Source organism: Betta splendens, chromosome 19, assembly GCF_900634795.4.
Source record: "Betta splendens chromosome 19, fBetSpl5.4, whole genome shotgun sequence".
Taxonomy (NCBI): Eukaryota; Metazoa; Chordata; class Actinopteri; order Anabantiformes; family Osphronemidae; genus Betta; species Betta splendens.
Genome location: NC_040898.2, coordinates 10,801,602 through 10,827,578, shown reverse-complemented (window position 1 = coordinate 10,827,578; position 25,977 = coordinate 10,801,602). Strand labels below are relative to the sequence as shown.

The 25,977-nt window shown below is 49.6% G+C and overlaps 1 protein-coding gene across 4 annotated transcripts; it reads right to left on the bottom strand.

Moving 5' to 3' along the window:
- Positions 1 to 85: 85 nt before the first annotated feature.
- Positions 86 to 25,294, bottom strand: dnmbp (dynamin binding protein). Of its 4 annotated transcripts, XM_029133807.3 has the most exons (17): positions 24,867 to 25,292; positions 19,856 to 20,010; positions 19,514 to 19,636; positions 16,653 to 18,788; positions 5,701 to 5,906; positions 5,324 to 5,423; positions 5,100 to 5,247; positions 4,227 to 4,244; positions 3,392 to 3,591; positions 3,177 to 3,307; positions 2,988 to 3,092; positions 2,783 to 2,911; positions 2,368 to 2,703; positions 2,091 to 2,279; positions 1,817 to 2,015; positions 1,089 to 1,732; positions 86 to 993 (listed from the first exon to the last, which is right to left on the bottom strand). In XM_029133807.3, the coding sequence occupies exons 2-17, from the start codon at positions 19,998 to 20,000 to the stop codon at positions 808 to 810; spliced, it is 4,995 nt and encodes a 1,664-aa protein (XP_028989640.1). In that variant the 5' UTR covers positions 20,001 to 20,010; positions 24,867 to 25,292; the 3' UTR covers positions 86 to 807. The 4 variants fall into 4 exon arrangements, with proteins under 4 accessions (XP_028989640.1, XP_028989641.1, XP_028989642.1 ...); XM_029133808.3 differs by lacking the exon at positions 4,227 to 4,244 and having other exon boundaries at positions 24,867 to 25,294; XM_029133809.3 differs by lacking the exons at positions 19,856 to 20,010; positions 24,867 to 25,292 and adding an exon at positions 19,375 to 19,403 and having other exon boundaries at positions 19,514 to 19,619.
- Positions 25,295 to 25,977: the final 683 nt, after the last annotated feature.

The following is a 25,977-nucleotide window of genomic DNA, read 5'->3' as shown; positions in this document are numbered from 1 at the left end:
TGTACACTCTTCATTCTGCATGGAGATTAATTCATAAATACCTCATGTCATATTGTCATAAAACAATTAGCTTCCACAAACACTCTTGTACTTTGTCAGCTGAGCTGTTATTTATTCAAACAGTGATCACTTTACAGTGGGTGCAACAAGGTCCACTCATAGTACAACTCTACACATAATGTACATCAGACCACAATCTCACGCTCATTCTGGTTCAACCCCCTCTTACTGTCAAACGGGTTATGCTCTGTTTCCACAGTACCAAACCTGTTAGAAGATGCATTCGGGTGCTACAGTTCAAAAAGCCTTTCAACTTTTCCCTGGTCTCAAATGTTTATTTCAAACGTCACTCAAAATTCAACCGATGGAAAGTCACAAGTGCCTCAAACCTTGTTGCTCAGAATGGTTTAAATGCATTTCCTTTACTCTCCATACAGACATGATGCATGTTACCACAGAGTCTGGGTAAGTATGTCTGACCACAACACCTTCACATTTCCATTGCAACCTCCCAATGTGCCAACCTACTTGGTACTTGAACCCCAGAATATATGGCAATTCACAGGTGTTTCACTGAAAGCAAGAGGGGGCGAGGTTTCCAGTAGTTAAAAATGGTATAAAAGAATCTATAAATAGGCATTTAATGCTACTGGAGCTTTTCAGGAGCAGGGTCAGTCATCAGAATCAAACTCCATGGCAACAGATCAAAAGGCGTCCTCATGCTCATGTGTCTCTTTGTTCTGTCTCCCTGTTGGCCTTCGTACGATTGACGTACAGTCTCAGGTTCCGTCCACAGATCAAACGCCATCATGTGTATTCCGATTTGCGGATGTAGTTGGAGGGAACGTAGCCTTGTCGGCCCCCTGCCTCCCCGAGCCACCACTCGTTGTTGCCGTTCATGTCCTGGAACTCCAGTATCCTCAGCCGCTGGTTGGCCGAGATGCTCAGTTCATTGGCACAGCGAGCATCGAAGGAGTAGAGGGCGTAGTAGATCTGGAAAAGGTTCGAATACATAAAAAAAATCAAGTCAGTGCATTTAAAGCTGGATTGTTTCCTTAACATACTGTAGCAATGAAACAGAATCTCACCTGGTGTCCATCTGATTCACTCTCATGCTCTGGTTCTGGATCGCGTTCTATGAATTCCTCCCTTGGGTACAACTTCTTCTGGCTGCTGCTGTCCCCATTCCTCCACTGATAAGAACTGTGGGACTTGTCTGAGGGCCCGTGCCGCTGTGAGCGATGGTTTCTGTGAGACGAAGACGAGTCTGTCTCCGACGGGTCCGACGTCTCCCTGTAGCTGCTCGCGTCGTACGAGTCCCTGCGACCGCTCGAGTGCCGGTACGAGGGTTCCGCGTCCCGGTGAGCGGCCGAGCTCCGGTACGCGTGATCCGAGTACTCCCTCCGGTTCGCGGAGCTCTGGGGCGACGAGTTCACCGAGTTGCTCTGACAAGCAGAGTCGGAGCTGGGTGCGTCCCTGTGGTGGCTCCTGCGGGAGGAGGCGGAGTCCAGCGACGGGTGCGGTGACGACTGGCTCTGCGGCTGCGACGCGGAGAAGCTGACCGTTTCCTGGTTGAAGGTCAGCGTGCTGTTGCTGTTCTGGCGAGAGAAAACGGGGGAGGAGCCTCCGTAGCCCGACTCGTTGGACGACTGGCTCTCAATCGACACGTCCGACTGGCTCCTGCGCGGGTTGTAGGGTTTGAGGAAGGAGCTGTACACGAAACCCCTGGTGACTGCCAACAAGAAAGAAATATGCTTTATCGCACCTTAATATTAAACACTCCAAATAAAAAAGGACATCAATACAAAAGACCTACCTCCATTATCAATTAGCCAGCGGTTCTGGCTGCCCATGGGGTCCTGCTGCTTGATCACTCCCACCAGGTCTCCCTCTAGAATGGAGACATCCAGGTCCTGGGCAGCATTAAAGTTCCTCTCAGCCTGGAAGAGCTTCTCGTGGCCGTAGCGCGCCAGAAGTCCGGCCCGGTGCTCGTCCGTCTGCATGCTGTGGTTTGGCTGAAAAGTACAAGACACCTCGTTAGTGTTGGCCAATCGAATGTGGGAAAGGCGCGCTGGGGAGCGGAGACTCACGGGTGGCTGCGGTGGCTTCTTAGCCGCCTGCCTCTCCAGGGTCTTCTTCTCGAAGGGCTTCTTGGTGGGGGCGGCTGGAGGCAGGTTCTCCGGGCAGAAGCTGAAGCTCTGCAGAAGCTGCACCACTCGGCTGTGCTCTTCTTGGAAGTGGGTGATGAGGTTGCTCTCCGTTCCAGCCCTGTTGGAGAACTGCGAATGGGAGTAGAAATGGAAGCGGGTCAGCATCAGTTCCAAATGTATTTTAATTTAATTTACAGCCAGTGCGAGGAGTGCTCACAGCCTGCAGGAGGGGCTTCAACTCGCCCAGCGTGGTCTTCATGAAGTCTTTCTGCGCCTGAGCGAAGGCCGTCACGCAGCCCGTGAACAGCTCCTCGGCCGCGCCGTGGAACTTGGGCAGCTCGTCCAGGAGCTGGGCGTTGAGCGCCTCGTAGTTGTTGCGCGCCGCCTGCAGCTCGTCCTGGACGCGGCGGTCCTTGAAGCGCTCCGCGCGCTCCTTGCAGTTGTCGTAGTCGAGCAGCTTGTCGAAGCGCTTCTGGATCAGCTTGTGGGGCCCGGCGAACATGAGGAGCAGCTGGGTGAGCGGGCCGATGACCAAGGCCTCAGTGCGCTCCTTCTGCTCGGGACACGACGCGTGGTTAGAGGTGATTCCACTTTTACTGTAACCCACGAGGGAAGAAACGACGAGGACTTACGAACTGCGTGAACTGTTTATCGCTGATGCAGCGGTGGGCCCTCTGGAAGCGCTCGGGGTCCAGCAGGCTGCGCTCTGTGTAGATGTCGCAGAAGCTGATGGCAGCCAGCACCTTCACAGATGCCGATTCCTAAAAAGAACATTTTCATAGTTACAGTAACAGTCATTCTAGTAGAATCTGACTTACAGCTGTATGGCAGCCTTACCCTAATGTGCTGCAGGTACAAGGAAATGTCCCTGATAAACGACTTAATGAGTCTCTCCTGCAGCCTGAACCTTTTCTCCGTCTCATCAAATGCTTCATCTTTAATCTGGGAATAATACACACAGGACCATTTTTAAAGGTTCCCTTGTGATGGTCACTTGGTTTGAAGCAGTAATGTACTGATCTGTACCTGTGGGGAAATTCCCGTCAGATGCTTGATGTGGCTGCTGACTCGGTTGGATTTCTTGATAATGGAGTGCATGCTCAGCTTGGAGATCTTGTCAATGAAAGTGTCCTCGTCGCTCTTCCTGTACTTCACCACTGTGGACAGCAGAGGGCGCACGTGAGCGACAATGGCGCTACCACAGCCAGAAATGTGCGGCTGAAGCTCGTGAGGCCTTTTACCGAGGTCCTTCCGTCGCTTGTACTCGTTGATGTTCCCGTTGATCTCCTTCACCGACTGCAGGGCCTGCGTGAGCTGCGGGCGGTCGTGGTGGTTTTCCGGCGTGGCCCCCAGCAGCTCCATCAGCAGCAGCGGGTAGCGCATGACGCGCTGCACAGGCTTGATCAGGAAGGAGCCGAGGTTGATGTAGTTCGTTTTACCCCTTGAAGACGAAGAAGCAGAACCGATAGACGGTGTTTACGAAGGAGGTGCGCGAGAACATGTCAAGAACCCACACCAAAGCCAGTATTATAGAATCACACACACTCAAAGACACTGAAAGGTTTCCTCACATGCTCCCGTAACACATGTCTCTGTAGCATGTGGACACTATGAAACCATCATCGCATATGCACATACAGTACAAGTATACTATGATGAGGTACCAACCAGTATGTGGGAGAACATGGGAGGAAACAAACTCATGATTTGCTTAGTGCTGATACAATCTAGTGGACAAACAGCTCAAACAGCTTAAGACCAGTAAATTCTTTTCAAAACAAGCAACTAAATTCATAAAAAATAAAGAATTTAAGCTTGTTTGTTGCTGTTTGAGCCCAGAAGATGAATATTTGGCTCATCAAAAAGGAACACAACACACTGGACACATGCACATGCAAACACAAACATATGGACTGAGACCACGTCAGCGGAAGCAACATGGCAGATGTTTAAAAGTCCCACACTCGCAGGAAAACACACACACGGGTCAATTTTTTGGAAGGTTAGAAAGCAAGGCACGCGGTCAAGATGATTCTCATGCTGGAAATCATGGCGACACTTATTGTGCAGACTTACCACTCTCGATATATGGCTCTGTGGAAGGGGAGGATGGAAAAGGAAAGAAGAATAACAAGAACAGGATTTATAAACCTATGACTGGAACAAAACAGTGATGAAGTAAGTTCTGTTGAAAAGTCTCCAGGAAGTGTTGCCGTGTTTAACTGAATCAACTATAACTTTGCAAATGTCAATAAAACCGTCACGCATGGTGGTTGCCATGGTTCTGTGTCGTGAACCGTCCGACTTCTAAGGAACGGCGGCACACGTGACCTTTGCAGAGCTGCCAGGTTTATGAGCAGAAAAACTGAATTTAAAAAGGAAAGGTTCAACTACGGCAACAACACCCCGACACGTCAGCGTCGGCATTGTTCTTTTCCTTTGTTTATGCATGCTTGTCCCTGCAAGCGCCTCCCTAATGCTTCCGGTCTTGCAAAACCTGTGTGCCTTCAAACTGCTTCGCAGGACAGAGCAGTGTCACCTGCAGTGACTTACTCATGGTGAAACCACACAGGTGAAACCAGGCAGGGCACATTCTCGGACTGCTCCACATTACTCAAAGCTATAAACACTGAGATGGAGCCGGTAACCACCAAATGTGTCTTTACAGACATTGTAGATTGGAGATGTGGTTTTGGTTTAAAAGGTCTTGTTTCCGTATGATTGACAGTGACTTCCCTTTGAAAACCACACGTTTAAGCGCTGGTCTAACTACAGTTTGAATGTTTGTTGTCACTGAAGTTGAACTGTTAGTGGCCACTCTGTTCATGCTTCAACACTCAAACATGCACCTTGATGGCCACTCGCATGCTGCTACTAATGTGGATAATACGGGTCAAGGATGAAATGAAAAAGGAACCGAGCAGCAGAACATTGGGCTCAGGGACCCACCTCAGTCTCTCCAGACACTCCATCACGTGGCGCTGGATGTTTTCGTCTTTCTCGTAGGTCTCCAGCAGAGAGATGGCGTCATCGTGGTTCTGGCAGTAGATCTTGTACACGTCCTCTAGCTCCGCTTTGAAGCCCAGAAAAACCTTTCCTGAGAGCCAGAGGTAGGTTTAATCAGACACAGGCGTTCCTAATAAAGTGGCCAGTTTTAGGCTTTGGCTTCTTACCGATGGAGTCTGTGTCCTGCAGTGTCTCCAAGAGGCGCTGCGACAGGTCGATCACAGAGCTGATGTTGCCAAAGAGCCCGTCGAAATCCACATTTTTCATCTGCATTAGAGTCAAGCAGTGAATCTGACAAACTGCTTTTTTATATACATTTATATGCTTTTGTGTGCTGTGTGATCATCATCATATCAATGTTAACCTCCAAAGAGCCATGACTAACCCAGTTTTGAGAAAACCGGTGAAACTAGCTGGAGTACTCTGAGGTATGTGAAGCAATAATCCAAGTACCTGATCACCTGCTTGATTCAACTCAACTTGGTTGTTGCATATAAAAGTAATTCCATCAAAACTAATAGAAAAGAGCATCTACGAACCGTACCTGCTTTTTCTGCAGCGGCTCAATGATCTCAACGACACACATCTGCAGGTCTTTGATGTAGTCCTTCTCCGTCTGCAGCAGCTCGTCGATGACCTTTGACCTCTTCTCCAGCATCCTCACCTCGGTGCCCGTGCCAGCAGCGGGGGGCGAGTCCGAGGCTAGGGCATTGTCCAGGGGTTTGGGCTGAGACGACAGGAGTGTCATCTCTGGAAAGACAACAACAAGTACAGATTTAGATTCTGATTAGATTGAGCCTAAAAAAAAACAGAAGCTTGTCGTATGAAAAAGGGACAAAGAGGTTATTCTAAAAATGGAAAGCGTTCCCAGGCCATGTCCTCATTCATCGTTAGCAAACACGCTACTGCCCACCCACTTGGTCCAGGCTTTGTCACGTCTGACTAGCTTTTGATCAGCGCCTCCGCTATCACTCCCAAAGGGCTCATCTGGGGGTGCCTGGGACCGAAGGGAGAGCCTGGTTCACGCACTGCTGCTTTTTATGAATGGATGCAAAACTCGAGTGGAAACAGACTCATTGTGTGAAGAATAATGGCTTGTGACAGAAACTACAGCAACGCGGCCTCTGAGGGAGCAGGCGACAGGGAAGAAGAGCCAGTTAAACACTACGCTGCAGAGTGATGAAAGCGGTGTAAAGCATGTTTTAAATTTGCTGCTAAATATGCTGCAAAGTTTATGAATCGTGGATCTGACTTAACACAAGTTTAGGGATGGGCCTAAATGACTTGTTTAAGGAGTCGCTACAGATAAATTTCTGGATGGGAACTGCTGTTGTAATGAGAGGAAGCATCTGTTGATGGATAAGGATGACGTCACCCTCCCTCCTCAAACAGATGCTATCACGAGCTAATGAAGTTAACTCCGCTTAACCTCGTTACCCCATGCAGCAATTTGCACTTGCATGCTATACACTCACAAAAACCAACACACACATACACGTAGTTGATACAAGGGTTGAAGTAACCACATGACTAAGTGTTAATTAGTCATAGCCCATAAATAATGACTTCCAGTGTTTCTTATGGAAAGTTCACTTCTGAGTTCATATTTTCAAAACAAAACACCAGGACACTTTCTCACAACCCACGTATTACATTTTGTGGACAGAAGCCCAAGTGGATGATCCTCAGCCACCTGCTTTTTGTCTCTCCCAGTCTGACCTCATCCCTGGCTCTCCCTCCGTCTTCACGTGACCTGGCTAAAGCTCCGCTCAAAAGGAGCTTTGCTCATCGGTCGCACATCTCTCCCTGCAGCGTCGGCCGCATCACCAACACACCTGGTGCCTTCGGCGATGGGGTGAGGAGGGATAAGAAAAGGGATGGGGTGGGGGGGTTAATCAAGGCCGACCATGATCAACAGGTGTCTGAGCACATGGACCAGGGATACACAGTACAACAACAAAGCAAAAAAAACAAAAGACTTGGTGCAACTGGAATCTATTATTCGGTTCCCACGTTCAATCGTTTGAGCTCAAGCATCACATGCCCCACTTCACATGCTTAAATGCGTGGCTATTTCCACCCTAACCAACCTGTGAGGCCGACTTTGACCCACTTTTGTGTAATTCCACTTTGCTTTGTTTCTGTGAAGTACTGTACTATGAAAGAGGCCACAGGCACATTTGTTTGCATGACTGCACCATCACACAGGCTTGAACCTGCTAAAGAACAATTCACTTCCTTCATTAAAACCTAATACATGTACAGCTCAACCCTTTACCCCATACAATCAACAGCAATAGAGTCTAATTACTGTGGGTGAAACATCCAGACGTACTGTATTAGAGCAGAACAGGATCTGCCGACAGGAACCACCCTCTTGATGTCGGCTCGGTTTCTCCTGAATCACACACCTGTGAGACAACCTCGCGGTGGTAACCCAAGGTTCCGAACTGCGTCTAAAGTCACAGCTTCGTCGGACCAGTTTCCTCCTTTTGGAAATTCTGGACTTTTCTTACCATCGTTTTCCAGACAACTCAGTAACAAACGCTTTATTGAAAACCATGAATCACTTTAAAAACACAAAGCAGTTCACTGAATTCCTGGCTCTGTCCCATCGGGGAGTGTTCTTGATAGCAGTAAAAGTGACGTCAACCGCCTTGGATCTTACTCATCACACCAGTCACACACTTGCTGGTCAACTTTAAATATGTGTTTATATATGTGTGTTTATTCTCTACAAACTATCTGATATGAATCAGGTTCTGCTGTACGATGAACCCCACAGGGCTCAACTCTGGGCTCTTTCATCATTTAAAGCTCTATACTTCACTGCTTCACGCTGAGGTTTCACCCACCTGCTGCTCGTAACTGCGTCGTCTTCCACCCACTTCAGAAACAAGTATCCTCCTCCACCGCGCACCCCCGGCGCCTCAAACAACACCGCCCGCTCCGGGACCGTCCATTGTCAAGCCGAAGTCCAGCTCCTGAGCCGCGCGGAGGGCTCTACGTCTCCATTCCACAGCTCCAATTACCATGAGAATGGATGGGAACCCGTCATGCGTGCACACAAGCCCACACTGACAGACACGGACACCCACACACACCAGGGAGGACGAGCACTGTGGCAGACGGGGAAACTTGGAGCTGGACTTGATTGGTTGTTCACAGATACATAGTACATGCCCAACTCCAACACGCGTGTCCCAAAGCCATCACACGCTACTTGTGTGTCTCTGCACATTGACACCAGTATGGAAAATGTTATTTTACAGAGCACAGTTTTTTTTGTCTTGCTCTGATAAAATACTGGTTATTATTTACGGATTCCTCCCACGTATGCTGGCGTCAACTTTAAGCTTTTCTCGAATCTGCACGATCACCCACCGCTGCAGCAGAACCAGTTCTCCAGCACCGTCCTGCAGTCAGCGCGACACACAGGCTGCGCAGCAAAGTCAAAACTTTGCCCTGCACTCGGGTCGGGGACACAATCAGTGCTGTGTGTGTGTGTGTCAGCTCCAAAGTTCACAGCAGAATGCACAGTCGCCACGGCAACAAAACGGACGGACGGGGGGGGGGGGGGGGGGGGGGGGGGGGGGACTCCGTATTTCAAGTCGGGTTTCGGGAGATCAGGGAGCGGCTCGGCTGAAATTCTCATGCGCGCTGTGAGTGAACGGGTGAGATTTAAATGAAGAAGTGCGTCACGAAATGCGAAACAACCTACCGATCAACGATCAACACGCAAGTCGCGACTTGAAGTGAATATCCACTACATCAAGAAAAGAAAAAGGCTTTACCGGCCGGGTCCCAGCCTATTGTGCTGGGCTGTACCACCAGCTGCTGGTTCATGTACACTGTCAGATGGACTGGAGGTGTTTATTTAGTGGCACACCGTCCTGTTTTCCACCTTCGGGGTCAAACGTCAATAGGTCACATACCAGCTCCTGGAAAAATCCCACAGCAACCTGCGTGAGCCACGACAGGGGCTTCCTGATAATTACAGCCTCCGTTCAAACACCCAGTTCATTATAAGCCTACGATGAGTGATTTTCTCCACACCTAATCCCACTTTTAGTGTCCTCCATCGGACACAGCGCTAAAGTCTCATTAACAAGCTTGCATGGTGAATGAGACTGTGATCACACGCCTCTTGGGGATTTTCTCATTTTGCCTCACTTGTGTGTTGAACAATCTCCTATTACTTCAAGAGACCTCCAGTTTTGCATATGTGCAGAGGAAGCTTTGGGAGGAAGCCAGTCATTAGGCGACGGGCTGTTCAACCAAAAGGCGGTACCGTCTCCAAGCTAATGACAAATGATGTACTTACGGTGTGAAGACAATGGGATAAAGGTTCCTTCAGCGCAACCTGTGTGTGGGAACTGCCCTGAGATGAAATGACTGAACTTGTAGGAGCACATCTGCTGCTAACGGTGAAACGGTGGTGACAGGCATGTGCCTCAGGGCTTCATCAGCGTTCCCACAACAAAATACGAGACTTACGTTATTCTATCTACACGTGAAAAAACACAACCTGGCTATATTACTGGGAAACAGTTCCCTTTGTGAAACCTGTTTCTGATACTGTTAATGCTGCAAATACAGGGATGTGACGCATATCCTGAAAGACCAAAAGACCAAATACTGCATCAACATTTTTTTGGCTCAATTCTACCCGTATGACATTATACCACTGGATATGTAAACATGGAAATTAATACATCTACAAACCTGGTGTCATAATAGCCCAGATCAACACTGGTGGTAACTATGAAAGGGTGTTAATGTCAAATATTGAACTGGGTTAGTCTTTATCACAAATATAGGACAGTTATACATTCTGTCACAGATGAAAACAGACAACAGGTTCATGTAAAGGTATGGTGGAACAGGAAAAGTCCCAAATGAATTGAAATGAGCTTCTATATGATCTATGCAGGCTGGACGTACATATAAAACACAAGAACCAGTCTAAACAATAAACAGGCGCAGCCGCTCTTAAGACGGCCAATGACTCACGCAGACCTTTGGACCAGTGAGCTAAATCATTTTTTTTGCCAACAGACATTTTTGCTTGCCAGCACCGAGATAAGACGTCTTAACTCCTAACTCCCCTACTACTGTACACTTCAGTGGCAGTGGGGATTCGGGGATTACGCGGGACAACAAAGCATATGCTGCCAAATCATAGCCTGGTGACGACACGTTGCTCACGCACGCACGCTAAAGCGTCGTCCAGGCAGGAGATAAAGTGCAACCGTCAGCACCAAATATACTGAAAGTTACACCAAAGGGTCCGAACATACTGTAAAGATGAAACACTGGCCCCCAACTGGTGTTTACTGGGCTCTGTGGTATTTCTTGTCCTCAGAGAGGTCTCTCTCCACCTATTATAATTGGCTGGATTACAAAGGACAAAAGCCTTTATACAGCACAGGCTGAAGGGCCGTCACCTCACTGTCCCTGAATCACAGCGCACAAGGAGGGTCTAATGTTTTTAGCCCTGCAATCAAATGCCTTACTCAGAGCAAACCCTGACCAAGCTAAAACACTTTAACGAGATTAACGGATGACGAGACGCTGCAGCAGGACGTGTGTGTGTGTGTTTTGAAAATAAGCATCCAAAGACCTCTGTAACACACACACACACACACACACACACACACACACACACACACACACACACACACACACACACACACACACACGTCCTGCTGTGAAGGAGTCAGGCCGGTGCTGGCCACCGCCTGGCACCAGACAGACCCCCGCCATCGATGCAGCGCGCTGACGCTGGGGATTATGACTCGCTGGGGCCGGTTTACTCTGTGTGTGTGTTTCTAGGTGACTGGGGGAAGGGTTGAGGGGCACCACCTGCTTCTTCTCAGACACAATGCAGTGGCCGGAGCAGCGTTTACTCCTCCACTTCCCCACATGAAACGCACTCGCACACATTCCGACACACCAGCTTCCTGATTGCGGGCTGCTTTTTATCAACATACACAAATCGCAAAGCCAACACCACATGTTCACAACTTTCCTTCAGGCCGTCCTCTAACCACCTTTTTAACATTGACACAACTGCTTCCTCAACACTATCATCACTTAAAAACAGAAACTTAAGCTGTGTAACGCTCCTAGGAAGGGATAGGACTGTAAAAAGAGAATGACTGTCTGAAGCAAATATCCAAGATTGCAGATAAAGAGATTTTAGTCATGCATGAACTGAACAGACTAGATGTGCATGAGCAAGGCAGCAAACAGCAAAAAAGCACAGGGGCTGAGACTACAACAACCAAGTAGCCAGGAAACCTGTTCTGCAGGTTTTACATTTACAAATACCTGACTCTTCGCTTCACTGTGAGACAGGTGATACTGTCATACAATTACAGAGACACACCCACACAGGAGGCGAGTCTGGCCAGTCAGCACTTTGACCCTCGCTGCATTGATTACGGGAGCACCTCTGGAGGTCACCGCTGACAAGAAGTGAGCACTCGCAGCCAGAGTGTCCTCTTTTCAAGATCGATGGTGAACAGCTGAGTTGCAGATAAGCCTTTCATCCAAACATTCAGGAACCCTCCTAAATTTAGGTTTCAACATGATACCACAGACTTACATCCTTCAACTAGTGGACTACCGTTCTTCAAATGACAACATCCCTGTGTTTACCTTTGTTTTGTCTCCTGGTTGTGGCAAACTGGGACTTTCGCAGGGAGCTTGGGGCAGTCTTCCTGTAAAAGCTGTTCCGGTCCAGCGAGCCCACGTAGACGGGCTTGCGGCCCTGTTTCGACTCACACCTCCTTTCCTGCTCGCCACTGTGCCGGTACACGCCAGGATCCTCAAAAGAGTGCATCTCCCGGAGAGCCAGCTTCCTGTTCTGCTCCTCAACCCATTCCTCACAGTGGGTCTTGCGGTCCATTTTAGGGTATTCCTCAAATCGCGACTCTACTGACAGTGAGCGTAGGGCTTGAAACCTGTCTCTGGATCTCTGATGGAAAGGTTCCCTTTCTCTGGATTCGTAGCAGTCTTCATCCTCGTAGTCGTAGCGGTCCTTGGCCCTCCGCTCATAAGGCTCCCTCGCTCTGTAGTCGTCCCGTTGGTTGTAATCATAGTACTCATCTCTCCTGTCATCGCCTCTATCCCTATATCTGTTATAGAGGGGTCTCTCATCTGGTTCAGAGTCGTGGCCTCGTTCTTTTCTGCTCAAGGTTTCTTCACCCCTTCGATAATCAGCATCTCTGTCCCTGCTGATGTTTTCTCTGCAGTCATATCGATCTTCTTCCCGACGGTCATAGTAAGGGTCCTTTCGTTTTCGCTCGTCGTAGTAGCGGTCCTCTTCTTTACGCTGGTAGGCATACTTATCTCTATAGCGATTACCAGTACTCTTGTTGGAGTCATAATAATCCCGATCACTTTCGTAATAGTAACTATCATCCCTGTATTTTTCCCTGTGAGCGTAGGCGTCTTTATGATCACGGTAGTCTTCAGTCTCACTTTTGTAGCCATCTTGTTCTCTGTGATCATATTTACGAGGTCTCCTGCCTTCATAATACTGCTGCTCTCTGTCATCATAATAGTCATCGTATTTCCTGTCACACTGATCTCTGGAATTATACTTTTTCTTATGCTCATAGTCCTCTAAGTCTCTGGGACTGCTACGGTCATACCGCTCAGAATGATTTCCTCTCACCCAGTCATCCTGTCTTCTCCTGTCCTCATCCAACTTTTCAGGCCTTTGTTGATGTCTGAAGTCACCGCAGTCATTCTCTCTTGGAGATCTATCGTATTCTTGGTTGTAATCATCCGGGCCTTGGTAAAAACAGTGTTTTCCTTTCCACTCAGATATCCTCAGTTCTAAGTGACCATTCTCTGAACCAGGGTGAAAATAAACATCATGGCCCTGATGCTCCCAGCTGGACTGACGGCGGACTTCGTGCGGTCTGCTCTGGGCCTGGTCCCCCCATTGTACAGGCCATGGAGCTGGCACATGCACTGGCCCCCCCACAGGCACCATCATGCCACCTGGGACTGGCATAGGAAAGCCTTGAGCTGGAAGTAGCCCACTGGGACTGGATACATTGACTGGTCCATGTGGATGACCAGGAGGAACTCCGTATGCAGGATATCCAACCTGTTGCTGCTGAAGCTGCAGTTGGTGTAGCTGTTGCATCTGCTGCAAATGGGCTATTCGTTCCCTCTCTCTAGCCCAGCCAGCATCTCCTAGCTCCTCCACGCTCTTTCCTCGCTTAACGGTTGCACCAGCCGCATAGTTCCAATCCACGGCACCAAACGCGGCGGGGTTGCCATAAACCACGGGGCTCTTCATGGCTCCTGCTGTTCCAATCAGCCACCCAGGTGCCGATACAGTTTCTTGTTCAATGCGGCTTATTCCCCCGTCCCAAAGTCCTACATTCCATGACAAAGAACTGTGGGAGACTCCACCTGTCAGGCATATTGTCTGTAACTGTCCTACTTGTTTTCTGTGTCCTCTCCACTGCCTCAGCGGGACTGCCTGGCCCACACACCACCCAGCCCTTCTGTGGAACAGAATCACACCCTCCCCGCAGCCGTCTCAGCGAATCGTGGAAGGAGAGGGTGGGTGGGGATCCTGCAGGAGGAGTCTCCTTGGGTTAAAGATTCAGCGAAGTCACATGAGTGGAGGATTAGACCAGCAGCTCCTCCCACCGTTTCAATTGGCCAGTGGCTCCATTTGCAGAAAAATAGTCTGCCTGGAGATTTTCTCAGTTAAAAAATGTAAACCAAGTTTACAACCTGCTGTCGACAGGCTACATTCTTTTGCAGCGAGCGTCACTAACAAACCACCATCCTTCCTCGCATCCTGTTTTCTTTCCCTTGGGGTTCCATTGTCCTGCCTGCAGCCACATAAGCAATGATGCAGAATTTCTGTGTATGCAGCTATGTCTAACTTTCACATTCTAAGTTTAAACGCTGTTCCAAAGTCTACTCTGTTTGTGGGTAAACTCACACCGAGTAGGAAACTCACCTCAGACTAGAAGTTTGACTTTGACCTGAACTTCAGAGAGCAGCAATCATTTACAGCCATGCCATTGTGTCTGATAGTGAAAACAAGTGATATGTAGCCTCCAAGTAGGGACAGATAGCATATTTCGATATTCAGAGTGTGTCCGCGGCCCGATTAGTGCAGCAGCTAAAGAAATAGTAGCTTGTGTGTACAATGAGCTATTGTTGAGGACTGTCCCTGCTCTCCAAAGATCTGAGTGTGAGAAAAAAACTGAGGTCTATTCATTAAGCTGGTGTATAATATATCCCTTCCCCCTCGACTCTCTGTGAAACTGGCAGCCACTAAAGTCTAGCATTAACAAATGCATGTGATAAAGTCGCAAATTAAACCTCGTGTTTACATTTTTGGTATAAACAGAAATATGACTTTGCTTTAAAGTTTTCCAGTGCAGTCACAAACTCATGGGAAGCTAAGTTGAGCGGCCTTATTTAGACATTCTTCGCTTATCAGACAGGACTGAACTATCTGCGTTCAACATCTCAGTAGCAGAGAATGACCAAAACGCCATGTCTGTGTATGTGCAGCCAGTAGGAATGTCAAACACAGCATTCCTTCCTGTCTTGGCCTATGTAAATGAAGCAATCAAGGGCTTAATCAACACTATGGACACGGAGAAAGTGGTGTGATGCCCAGGAAGATGCCGAATCTTTAATGCCCAAAGCATTAAAAGAGGCTGAAGGTCAAAGCGGATTACATCAGAAAAGAGAGAACACGACAAGGCAGAAGAGCTGGCACCAGGGAGACACGAGTGGTTGAATTAGTTAATGAAGTACTTGATTGAAATAAATCAAAACAAAGTATCATGATTAGCTGAATATTAAAATAAAAGCCTTTACACAAGAATGGGAATGCGTGTGACCTGTTCTTTCGCTTTTGATTGTGGCACTTAAACCTCTTTCAGCTTCATCGAGGCCTGTGAGCGCAAACAGCAGCGTTGGAGAGACTCCCTGCCTTGTAACAATAAGCTCCCATTGTCCCTTAAACATCACACTCAGGAACACTCCCTGCAGAAGCACGGAAAAACATACAGCCCTGCGTGAGTGTGTAGGAACGAAGCAGTGGAATGAGAAAGCGCTGGGAGTAGACCTGCTATGGGCACATTTCCATGAGCTGCTATAAAAAGGGAAACTTAATATGCCGCAATTAGCTGACAATTAACATATCAAACATACAGTTAAGGAGCGCTCACGGTTATCCTTCCCTCCAGGTGCTGCCAAGATAAATTTCCATAACTAATAGTGTGGTAAATACCAAAGGGAAACACTGAGATTGAGTATTTATTACGTTACATGTGAATAAATCACGTGATTCATGTACCAGTGTGAGGAAATAGAAACTATGTGAATGAATGACCTTTCAAGTCACAACACAGAACCTGTTCATATCTTTGAGCAGATTCCTTTCATTGACAGACAGACAGATCATAGTTTCACTGACATCTAGGAGTGACAGGAAACATCAAACAGGATGCAAGTCATTCAAATCCCACAAGAATGAAACAATTAACACAGATAAGATCAGTGAGTTAGAATTAAAATCAGACTGGGCAGATCAGCAGTTCCACATCGTTATGGTTTAAAATGAGAATATGAATCAGCATGTGCACTGAGAAGCATCTTTAGGAAGCAGATCCTGTGTGCCTGTATCAAGACTCAGAGTCCAAGCCTACCTGTCACTTTACTGGACCTGGTGTCCCAAACGAGGCCAAGCAGCGAGGACAAGTGTGCCACGGGCCAAGCAGCGGCTCGCCACAACAACACTCTGGGTCCCGCTCTAAAGTAAGACATGATCCCGTCTGCAAAAAGCCCCCAAAACCACACCCAGTATGTCCTCAGTGTCCGCAGGCCTTCGGAAAGGGACAAACGATGGGGAAAAGGATGAAGTGTGGCGTAAGGAAACTATGAGGAGGCGAAAGAGGCAGGAAATTTGGGTAGAAGGTGTGAGGCTGGAGAGGGAAAGAGGGGAAAAAGAGACGCAGGCCAGCGTGCTCTTTCTTATCCCTGCACTCTGTGCAGGAATGTAGCTCGTACCTACGTGAAAAAGCATTGGGGCACTGAGCAAGCAGATAGTAAGAGTAAGCAAAAAAGAAATGTTAGCTGATCGTGGTAGATGCCTGCGTTGCCACATTTAGATTAGCCTTGATCACCAGGCTTTGATTAAAACAACTGAAGAAATATTAAGGTGTGTGTGCACGTGTGTGTGTGTGTGTGTGTGTGTGTGTGTGTGTGTGTGTGTGTGTGTGTGTGTGTGTGTGTGTGTGAGAGAGTAAAGAGAGGACCCTCTAATAAGAAAATAACCATTCTTAATTAGGAATAAGTCAATTATAGTTCCATTTGAATACACTGTATTCATCAGGTAGTGATCAGATTATGTGTGAGATGAGCTTAAAGTGTCTGTATGTTGTTCTATTGTGTACGCACCTACTTTATAAACACTGAGAGAACAATCCCCACTCCTACCTTGGAGGTGCTGCTGCTCCAGGGCGAGGGTCTCCAGTGTGTAGGTGCAGAACTCCAGGTTCTCCATGGCCTGCATCCGGGCCGTCTCCTCCTCCTCCTCCTCCAACATGGCCCTGAGCTCCTCTGCAGTGTGCGCGTATGCCTCCATGTCGTGCTCCACCTCCCGCAGCCGCAGCAAAAGCTGGTACCTCTCCTCCTCCTCCTCCGTCTGCCGCTGACTCTCCAATTCCACCTCTCTCTCCAGGTCGGCCTCGGCCTCCAGCTGGCACTGGACCCCGTGTTCCTGGGCGGCGGCGAGGTCGGCCATCTCGGGCGGCAGCTCTGGTTCATCGGGGGTGTAGAAGACGTGGCTGCTTGTGGGGGGGTCGCAGGCCGGTGGAGCGGTATTTTGTCTGGGGCAACGGGGAGGGGGACGTGGAGCAGGCCGCGCTGGCTTACAGGCAGCCGCCGCCGGGGGGCGTCGAGCTCGGGGCCGGGGGGGAGGAGGCCGAAGGGTCCGGCGCCGGTCCAGCGAGGAGGTGGCGGAGTTGGAGCGCGAGAGGTGGGACGTGGGAGAACGCGAGGAGCCTCGCATGATGTCGCGCTCGTCTCTGTATTCCAGAATAGAAAAGTGCCTGGAGATGGGGAACTGCTGGCTGGGGTCGGGGCCCACGCTGGAGCCAGCGCACGAAGCGGGCGGGCTTTTGTCAAATTCTAGCAGCTGCTGGGAGAGTTTGGCCTCCAGGTCAGTGGCAGAGTTAACCAGGGCATCGAAGGTGACGGACGCAGGGATTGACCCGTTGGGGCCACGCACCGTCTGGGGGGAACGGGTCCGTGTCTCAGGGCCCGTATCAGCATCGGTGACGCTGGGATGGCGAATGAGAGCCGTCTGCTTGTGGCCTTCAAGGCTATAGTCTCTGTTACCGGTGGTGGCGCCCTCTGCTGGTGGCCGCCTGCAGCATCTACTGTCTTTAGAGCTGGGGAGCGTCAGGCTGTGAGTCAGCTTCGGTTTAAGGGATCGAGCGTCACCATTAACGCAGTGGGACCGGTTCCTGTCAGGAAGCGGGCCTCGATGCAGAGGCAGGCTGGGCCGAGGCGGGAGGCTGGGTCTGGCCGGGGGACTGGACCTGGGCCTCGCAGGCCTGCCTTGCACGGGGGGAGCGGGTCTGCGTGGCTGAGAGTCGGGCCTGCTCCATCTGTCTCTCTGGTACCTGGGGTTGAGCTGAGCTGCAGTGTTTGTGTCCGGCCTTTGCTCTTCGCACCTCTCGAAGAAGTCCAGGTCCCACACGGTGTGATCCTCATACGTCCCCCATTCAGCATCCTCCTCTGCCCCATTGGGACACAAATGCTCTGTGTTGTATTCAGAAGCGCATCTATTGTCCTTATCGTATTCTGGTTCGGCCACGGCTTCCACGGTTTCCTCTGCGTTTTTTGGTTTGTCGCCTTCTATTTTGACAAAGCGATGGGGAAAGACGCCCCGCTGCCCTCTGAGCTCCCCCTCCAACCAGCCGTCCTCCAACGTGTTCACCACACGTATGCGATCGCCCACATCAAATTCCAGCTCACCCGGCTCCAAGGCCCGAAACTCATATAGAGCCACTCCATAGATGCCGTCCTCCTCCTCTTCGACTGCATCCTCCCTCTGCTCCTCTTCCTCTCTCTGAAAAGCCTCCCCCTCTTCGACACCCTCCCTCTCAGGTCCCTCCTCTGCATCCGATGGGTCCTCGCAGTTCATTACTTGAAGGTCACTGTCCACATACTGACAGTCCACAGGTTCCTGGGGGGATCGAAGTGGACCAAGGAGCTCCACAAACCCTTCTGGGAAAATCCCCCTCTGGCCGTCCAGCTCTCCTTGGAACCAGCCTGGTTCCGGCAGGCCTGTGATGATGATCAAGTCGCCCTCGCGGAAGTCCAGCTCTTCGTTGAGCTGCGCGTGGAGGCTCATGAGAGCCCGGGCTTGACCTAGTGCATAGGCTGGGAGCTCTGCAGCCTGGGCCTGAGCCGAACGCTCCGACAGAAGCTTGGAACGTCCGGAAAGGTTCAGCACCTGCACACACGATGTGGGGAAGAGACCCCGGACGCCCCATGCATTACAACCACGCTGCCATAGGACCCCCAGGTCCATGGACTCTCCTGCCTCCCTGACCACCACATCACCTAGACACACACAGAGGAGACAGCATTTAATATTCACATGACTGACAGGAGTCACATTAAAGGGCTGGTACAAGTCACGAGACATAACCTTTATTGCTGCTGTTTTAATAACCTGACTAAAGCCTTGCTGTGAATATTTCAGGAGTCTCAGGGATGATGGGAATGTTGATTGGTCAACCAGGGGTCAAGGGGGTCACATTCCAACGACCCCTGGCTCCACCTCCCATTGTGTGTGGGACCAAAACAGAACTACTGCCAACGTAACCAGACAAAATCTAACTGGAAATGAACATGTGAAGCCTCAGACAGTGCGTAAAGGGCCGTTTCCTCGGCTTCCTGTCATCCAGGACGTGTTATTTATCTAGAGCTCTACAAATATATCCTTATACAAATATATACTGTTACTAAATCAATGGCTTCACAAAAGGAAACTGGAAGCAGCTAAAAGGTCAAGTTATGATTTAACTACAAATCATCTGCATAAATTTACTTTTAATCTTTAACTACCTACATGATACATACTAATGTTTCAGAACATTTGTGCACCACAGCGCAACTATGCTACGACACATGGAAGCCATCTTACCTGAGCACAGTGGCATCAGCAGCATTAAGCTTTATGAGAAAACATGAGCTGTTAGTCCTGTGTAGTTTAAAAAGCTGCCTGACTTTCTGCAGCTGCAGAACAGCAGCGACATCCACTGTGTGTGTGTGTGTGTGTGTACCTCTCTTTAAGGACAGGCTGCCTGGCTCTGCAGAGCTGAAATCACTAATGCACACGTAGAGCCGGTCGCCAGGCTTGGTGCTGGGAATGGTGACCTCTTCCACGAAGGTGCTCGGGAACTGGCCTAGGAATGGAAAAGACAGGACCCTGAACTGGACTGGATTAAAAGTTAGGAGCGTGTGTACAGCACACTAGCATTACATACACATGCAACACTTCCATCTAGTGGCCGGGCCTTTAAAAACAACATCAAATGAACCAACGCCACAAATGTTGCTCATGTACATTATTCAGTCAGATCAATCAATCAAGCTGACACACAGGTGTATTGGTGGCATATTACCTGTGACGCCATCTTTGTTGCCAAGCAACCAGAAATCGTCCACAACGCTGAGCACCTCGATGACATCGCCGGGAAAGAGGGGCAGCTCCTCCGAGACACTGGGGAGGAACTCGAACACGGCGCGCACCACAGACCCCGCTTCCATCACTCACAACCTAGAGACAGACACAGCGGCAGGAAGAAACGTGTTTGTTAAAACAATCACACCATGGGAAGCCAAGCTCTAACCAACAAGTGTTTTAGTGGGGAGATTTCCATGCAAATTAACAAATGCCTCACAAAGACGGCACAAAGCACCGAGTAAAAGGGGAAGCGAGAGTGTGAGAAGCTGAACAATACAAGCACACAAAGATGCTGTACTTAAAGAGCCTGATGGACATTCCTCAACACGCCTCTGGCCTCTCCGCTTGTTTTTGTGCTTTCTCGTGAGATCTCAGGGGATCGAGGGGCTCAGTGCACCATAAAATGCCCACATGAAGCAGCCCCGTAAATAAATACAGATCCTCGATTTGTAATATTCTGTCCGTTGTGCTGCCGGATTTTGCCTTAGATGAGCTCTAAAAGCATTTCTATGAGCTATATAAGTCAATGAGGCCTGTAGGCTATAAACAGCCACACACAAAAACTGCCCTGAGCAACTATTTCCTTTGCCCTCGTGTGTCTTTATTTGCCCCCAGAGGTGAGGATGGACACAGTGAGAGGTGGAAACCGGAGCGGGGGGCTGTAGCTTCCCACAGTCAATGGGGTCTCTGTTGGGCAGGAGAGGAAGGGGGCTCTGGGGGGAGGCGAGGCTCAGGTTATCCTTGGTGCGGCCGCCCACGACGCACATCCTCCATTTAAAACCTGCCCCGACGTGCACGCAGCTGAGCACACGTCTGAGCCAGCGAGCCAATCACAAGCCGCCATCGAGCCTGAACCCAGGGAGCCGAACCACCCTCCACCGGCCTGTGAGGAGTCAGTGAACTTCTACAGCTTTCCCACAGCTAATCCTCAGACCTGCATCCAGCCAGACAAGCCTCTTAGTGTTATTTATGGATGTGTCAGCGTGTCAGTGGCCCCTGTCTGACTAGACCTGGACCTTAAGGTAGTTGATTATTAACCTGCACATACGTTCATAGCACAGAAAAGGAAATCAGGTGCTGACTTCACTTCTAGAACTAAATAGTAAAAACACAATGCATGCAACGAGAACATATCAATCTTCTAATGCACATTTGTTTTCACATTCCTTACCACTGGATGACAGCAGCTGAATTGCTGTAGGTGGTGCAGAGGGAACACAACACTAAGCCTCCACGTACTGGGACATCAACAAACCCATGATATCGGGTTACAGTGGGACAATAAGGCCGCTGTGAGAAAGTCGCTTCAGCTTCCACGCGGCTACGACGTGTTTCTACGGCGGCCGGGATCCCACTTGAGTTGAATTACACAGCGGCGGCGTCAATTAGGGATCAGTGAGGCAGCGCCAGTCCAGCATCACCAGATGTAGAAGCAACAAAACAAGGCGTCGACGCCTTTCTTCTGGCCCTTTCAGTCAAACCGCACGGAGCTCGTTTCAGTGAGTCATCGGCTCGTTGTGACTCACAGCGGCGCTAATGAGGACCATGCAGATGGAATTTGGGGGGAAAAATAGGAAAAAAACAAAACAAAACAAAAACTAAACAGCATCACATCATTGACATCCACAGAAACCAGTGCTGAGGGTGGATAGAGAATAGAAGAATGTTGTAGCATTGGAATGGGTTGGAATTTCAATGTTAGAACTTTAGTTGGAGACCAAGTACTAATACTGCTGATACAACCCTGTGATTGTGTTGAGAGCTGAGCCGAGACATGGAGGCTCCGGAGCGGTCCGGCACCGTTCTGGAGAAAGTAACGGGATGACGACAGACGGCTAAGTCAACACCTGACACATGTATACGGCATATACACAGACGGAGGCGGCCGACCGCGAGACAAACCCCCGACTGTCCCAACGAGACGCGGCCCAGGAACCCGGAAGGAACACATTTCTTCCACATACTTGGACCTGCACCAACCGGCCCAGCTCTGCAGAGGGTACCTGTCTGTACGCTGGGTGTGTTGCAGCGACGACAGAGTGGAAGCAGGAACTGCTGACGGCCTCTGTCTTTTATTGAACGGGACGATGTGATGCCAACAATAGAGCCGCTGCCTCACTGTGCATCAGCCTGCCAGGACCCGGGCTCGCGCTGGTGCACGACCCGCCATTCATCCTATTCAGGTGTCAGACGGGGGACGCGGGTCGGCAGAATCCTCTGGAGCGGCCTGGATGGAACAGCTGAAGTCTTTGAATGGGGGGGGGGGGGGGGGGGGGGGGATGCTGAGTCTGCTGGAAAGGGGCATCACCCAAGCAGGTGTGGAGGCAGCCGAGCCTTCTGGACGTGAGGGACCGCGGGACATCTGCTGCTTTCCTTCTGGGCGTGTGTCGCTGGGGCTGATGATGGGAGGGGGACTCGCGCTGACAGTTGTCAGCGCGAGTCATGTGGCTTTCTAACCGAGCGTCTACAGAGTCAGCGCTGCGGAGACCCCCCCGTCGAACGGTTGTTCTTCAACCAGCGACAGCTGCTGGAAATGAATGAGCGGTTACAATACTGGCCGCAATATCTGCGCTCATGAGATGAGACCAGAGGAGCTAAAACAAGCATGATCACTTATTCTACAGTGTATGAAGAATTAGAGTAACCCAAAATATTCAGCGTGTGATCGGGAGACCATTTAACACAAGAGAAAAGCCGAGACTATAAAAAGTGACTTAAATGGTGAAATGTACTCTGTAAAAAGTGACTTAAATGGTGAAATGTACTGTATAAAAAGTGACTTAAATGGTGAAATGTGTATGAGGGTTGTTGCATTGCAGCCATCCTGGTTCTTGACTTGTTGTAAACGAGCAGCTCGGAGGGGAGCGGCCTCTCTCCACAGCGCATTTCCCGGGGATGAGGCAGCACTACGTGGCCTCGGCCAGCTGGATGGGAGCGAGCACATCTGGCAAGCCGAGTCGAACGCCTCCCAACGCCGAGCTGTGGAGCAACGCCTGGCAGAGGCGTCGAACGTGCAAGCGGCAGAACCCGAGTCCGTTTCACTGCCAAATCAATGAAAGGGTCATGAGTGCGAGGAGGCTGGTTCCTTTTTTCCAGAAATAGCAGATAGAAGAGTGTCATCTAGTCATTTCTCTATTTAATTCTAGACGTACTGTGTATTTTGTCTTATGCTGAGGGGGAAAACCCTGAATGGCTTCTTACATTGTACTGAGTGGAAACTCTGTCACATAAATCCACCTCCATCTTCACATTCAAACTAACGCAAACTACCTTCAGGGGGAAAGTGAGTCGCTCCTTTGCATAAACATGTCCACGCGAGGAGGAGGAGGAGGAGGAGGAAGAGGCCTCCGCCGTCCGAGCCTGCGTCGTCACGGATACACGGACGCAGGGTTTTCCCGGAGAGGACCCCAGGGAAGCCCGAGGATATGCCGCACCCCTAACAGCGCGGCCGGGCCCTAATAGGCCGCGTATGAGCTGTTGCATAACTGGTCTCCACCTTCCAGGTCCACTGGTATTTAACAAAAGTCCTGGAAAAGACACGGCTCCCTCTCAGCATCTCATAAAGATGAATGGTGCACACACAGACAGGACTCAGGTGTGAGTAGAGCTCCGAATCTATAGGTAGCACATCAGTACTAAACTGATCTGATGTCAGTTTCATTCCCAGGACGGAGCACGGTGAGAAACCAAAGCTCCCCAACTTTTAATCATGGCTCTGTGTCTCTGAAGTCCCGGCAGCTGCACTTTGGGGCGATTATGGTGACGATCATAATTACATCTTTCGCTGGATCCGTGGAGACAAGCGCTGCAGAGCGTTTGTGCGAACGCACACAAACAGCTCAGGTTCCGTTGCCATGTGCCGACACGGGAGCCTGTTGTAAGCGTTCAATAATTCAGTGCAACTTGAAAGTCCTGACGTGACTAATGCACTTACACACGATGGTCTGAGGTCAGTTTGAAAAGCTTTCTGACCGACTGTATGGACGAAAGAAGAAGTCCCGACTCGGACGCTGTGTCATCATCTGCTGTTGTACCGAAGGTGTTAAAGTGCTGAAGTGGAAGCACACGCTCACTTCCTGTGTTGATGCACAACCACATTAAGAGCAGAACATGGTAACAAACCCAAACTTTGACCATACATGTTAAATATATGTTCTGATGTTACAGTAAATTGAACAGTTCAGACCAGAGCTCCAGGCTGAAACCATGTGGAGACAGATTCTGAAAACATGAAGTCTCATTAAAACTATTATAGTTACTGTACAAATGTGTTTGCAGATGTCACAGTGTGAACTATGACACATTTATCTGCCAATCAGATACACAAACAGTGTTTTTGTTAAGTTTATGGGAGACTGAACCTTTTATTATTCTATTATTACCACGGCAACCTGCTGTTATACTTAGACACAAGTGCAAATCAACACCCGGGATTATTTTAGATTATAGAGCAGAATAAAAACACCACAGCTCAGAGCACAAAACCAAAGTTAACTGTATGTGTGTGACCAAACTATTTCCTCAGCCCCAGTGTGTGTGTGTGTGTCACCTGTGTCCACTGCTGTCAGTTGTTCCACCATGTGAGACACACACACACACACACACACACACACACACACACACACACACACACACAGGGGGATTATTTGGTCTGCGGCGCTTGTGTTCGCCGCCATCACTCATTCAGGTCACGTCGTTTAGTCGCTTTTCACACCGGGACCGTCTGCGCCGAACCGGGCGTGCACGCGCGCACGACAGGGACCGTGTCCAAAGTGCGACCCCGCCGCTGTCAGCACGTCTGCTCCCGCAACACCGTCCCCAAACACACCTAAAACCCCGCGTATCCACGCCTTGACCTGACACTTACGTGGATCGCCCCGCGCCCCCGTGACCACGTTGGTCGCAGAACAAGACCTACACTTTTTTTGCGCAACTGCTGCGTTTCTTACCTGTGAAATCAGCGCCGCGTCGCTAATAACCGCCCCGCTGCATCCAGTCAGACGAGAAGTCCAACTCCCGCCCGGTGATGTGCTGCTTTTCTCCCCGCGAGCGACGCAACTTTTTCAGCGGCAGCAGCTGCGCGTGCCGCGGCTCCGGCGCAGCGCAGAGGCTCGTTTCATTCCCGGGACGATCCGCCCTGTTGTCTCAGCTGAGGGCTGACGAGCGCGCGACGCCACCGCCGTGTCCTGGCCGCGTCACCGCAGCGCGAGCGGCCGCGGGGCCGCCGCGCGCCGCTCCGTGCCCACGCGCAACGACGCCACCCACTTTTTTCAAAGGCGGCCGCGGCTGGCGCGGCTGCCGCCTGACTGAAATGCGAAGAAAGTTGGCGCAAAAGTGCACGAGCCCGGTTTTACTGACGCGTAAAGTGGAGTTCGAGCGAACAGAATGAGAAAATGGAGGAGGCTCGTTATTCAACGCGGTAATTTCCCATTAGCGTCTTGACATGCGCAGTAAACGTTGCAAGACTAGCGACTGCTGTAAGTGCAGTACACGTACAAGTACTACTTAAAAATTCTGTCGATGCTACGTCATACGGCCTACTATCAGTACTACAGTTAATAATTTTCTAGGACTGACATGATGAGAGATATTTTTATTATATTTACTTTACACAGACATTATATTATTATTATATTGTATTTTTGAATAGTATGCAATAGTAAAAAGCAACAGCCATTACTTTATCATTGATCAGTTTCCCATGTTATGTAAGTAACAACGTGATATAATATGATATTAATGAAGAGCTGCAGTGATGTCGTCAGCTCCTTGTAAAATTCATTTTTCAATATGAGGCAGAGAATAGAGTAAAATCAGCATTAACATTTCCTCAGTTCGTGACTTCACTCTTATACTGTCCAACCACATTGAGGAAGTCACTCCCCAAAGTTTGGGATTTTTTCAGTGATTTTATCAAATATGGTGCCTCTTAAACTGATTAAACATGAAACATATCAAAGTGGGTCTTTGATATGTTTCAGCTGGTTCAGAGCATCGGGGGCGTTTGATGCACTAAAGTCAAAAGAAGTCAAAAATTCTCTTTAATTAAACTGGTCACCA

Bases quoted from the DNA above. Each gene is read 5' to 3' on its own strand.
- dnmbp (XM_029133807.3), bottom strand. From the start codon at position 20,000: ATGGAAGCGGGGTCTGTGGTGCGCGCCGTGTTCGAGTTCCTCCCCAGT. The intron at 18,789-19,513 runs GTACACACACAC...GTGTGTGTCTAG, and splicing joins CAGCCTGTCCTTAAAGAGAG to GTGATGTGGTGGTCAGGGAG. The intron at 1,733-1,816 runs GTAGGTCTTTTG...TCTTGTTGGCAG, and splicing joins CTGGCTAATTGATAATGGAG to TCACCAGGGGTTTCGTGTAC.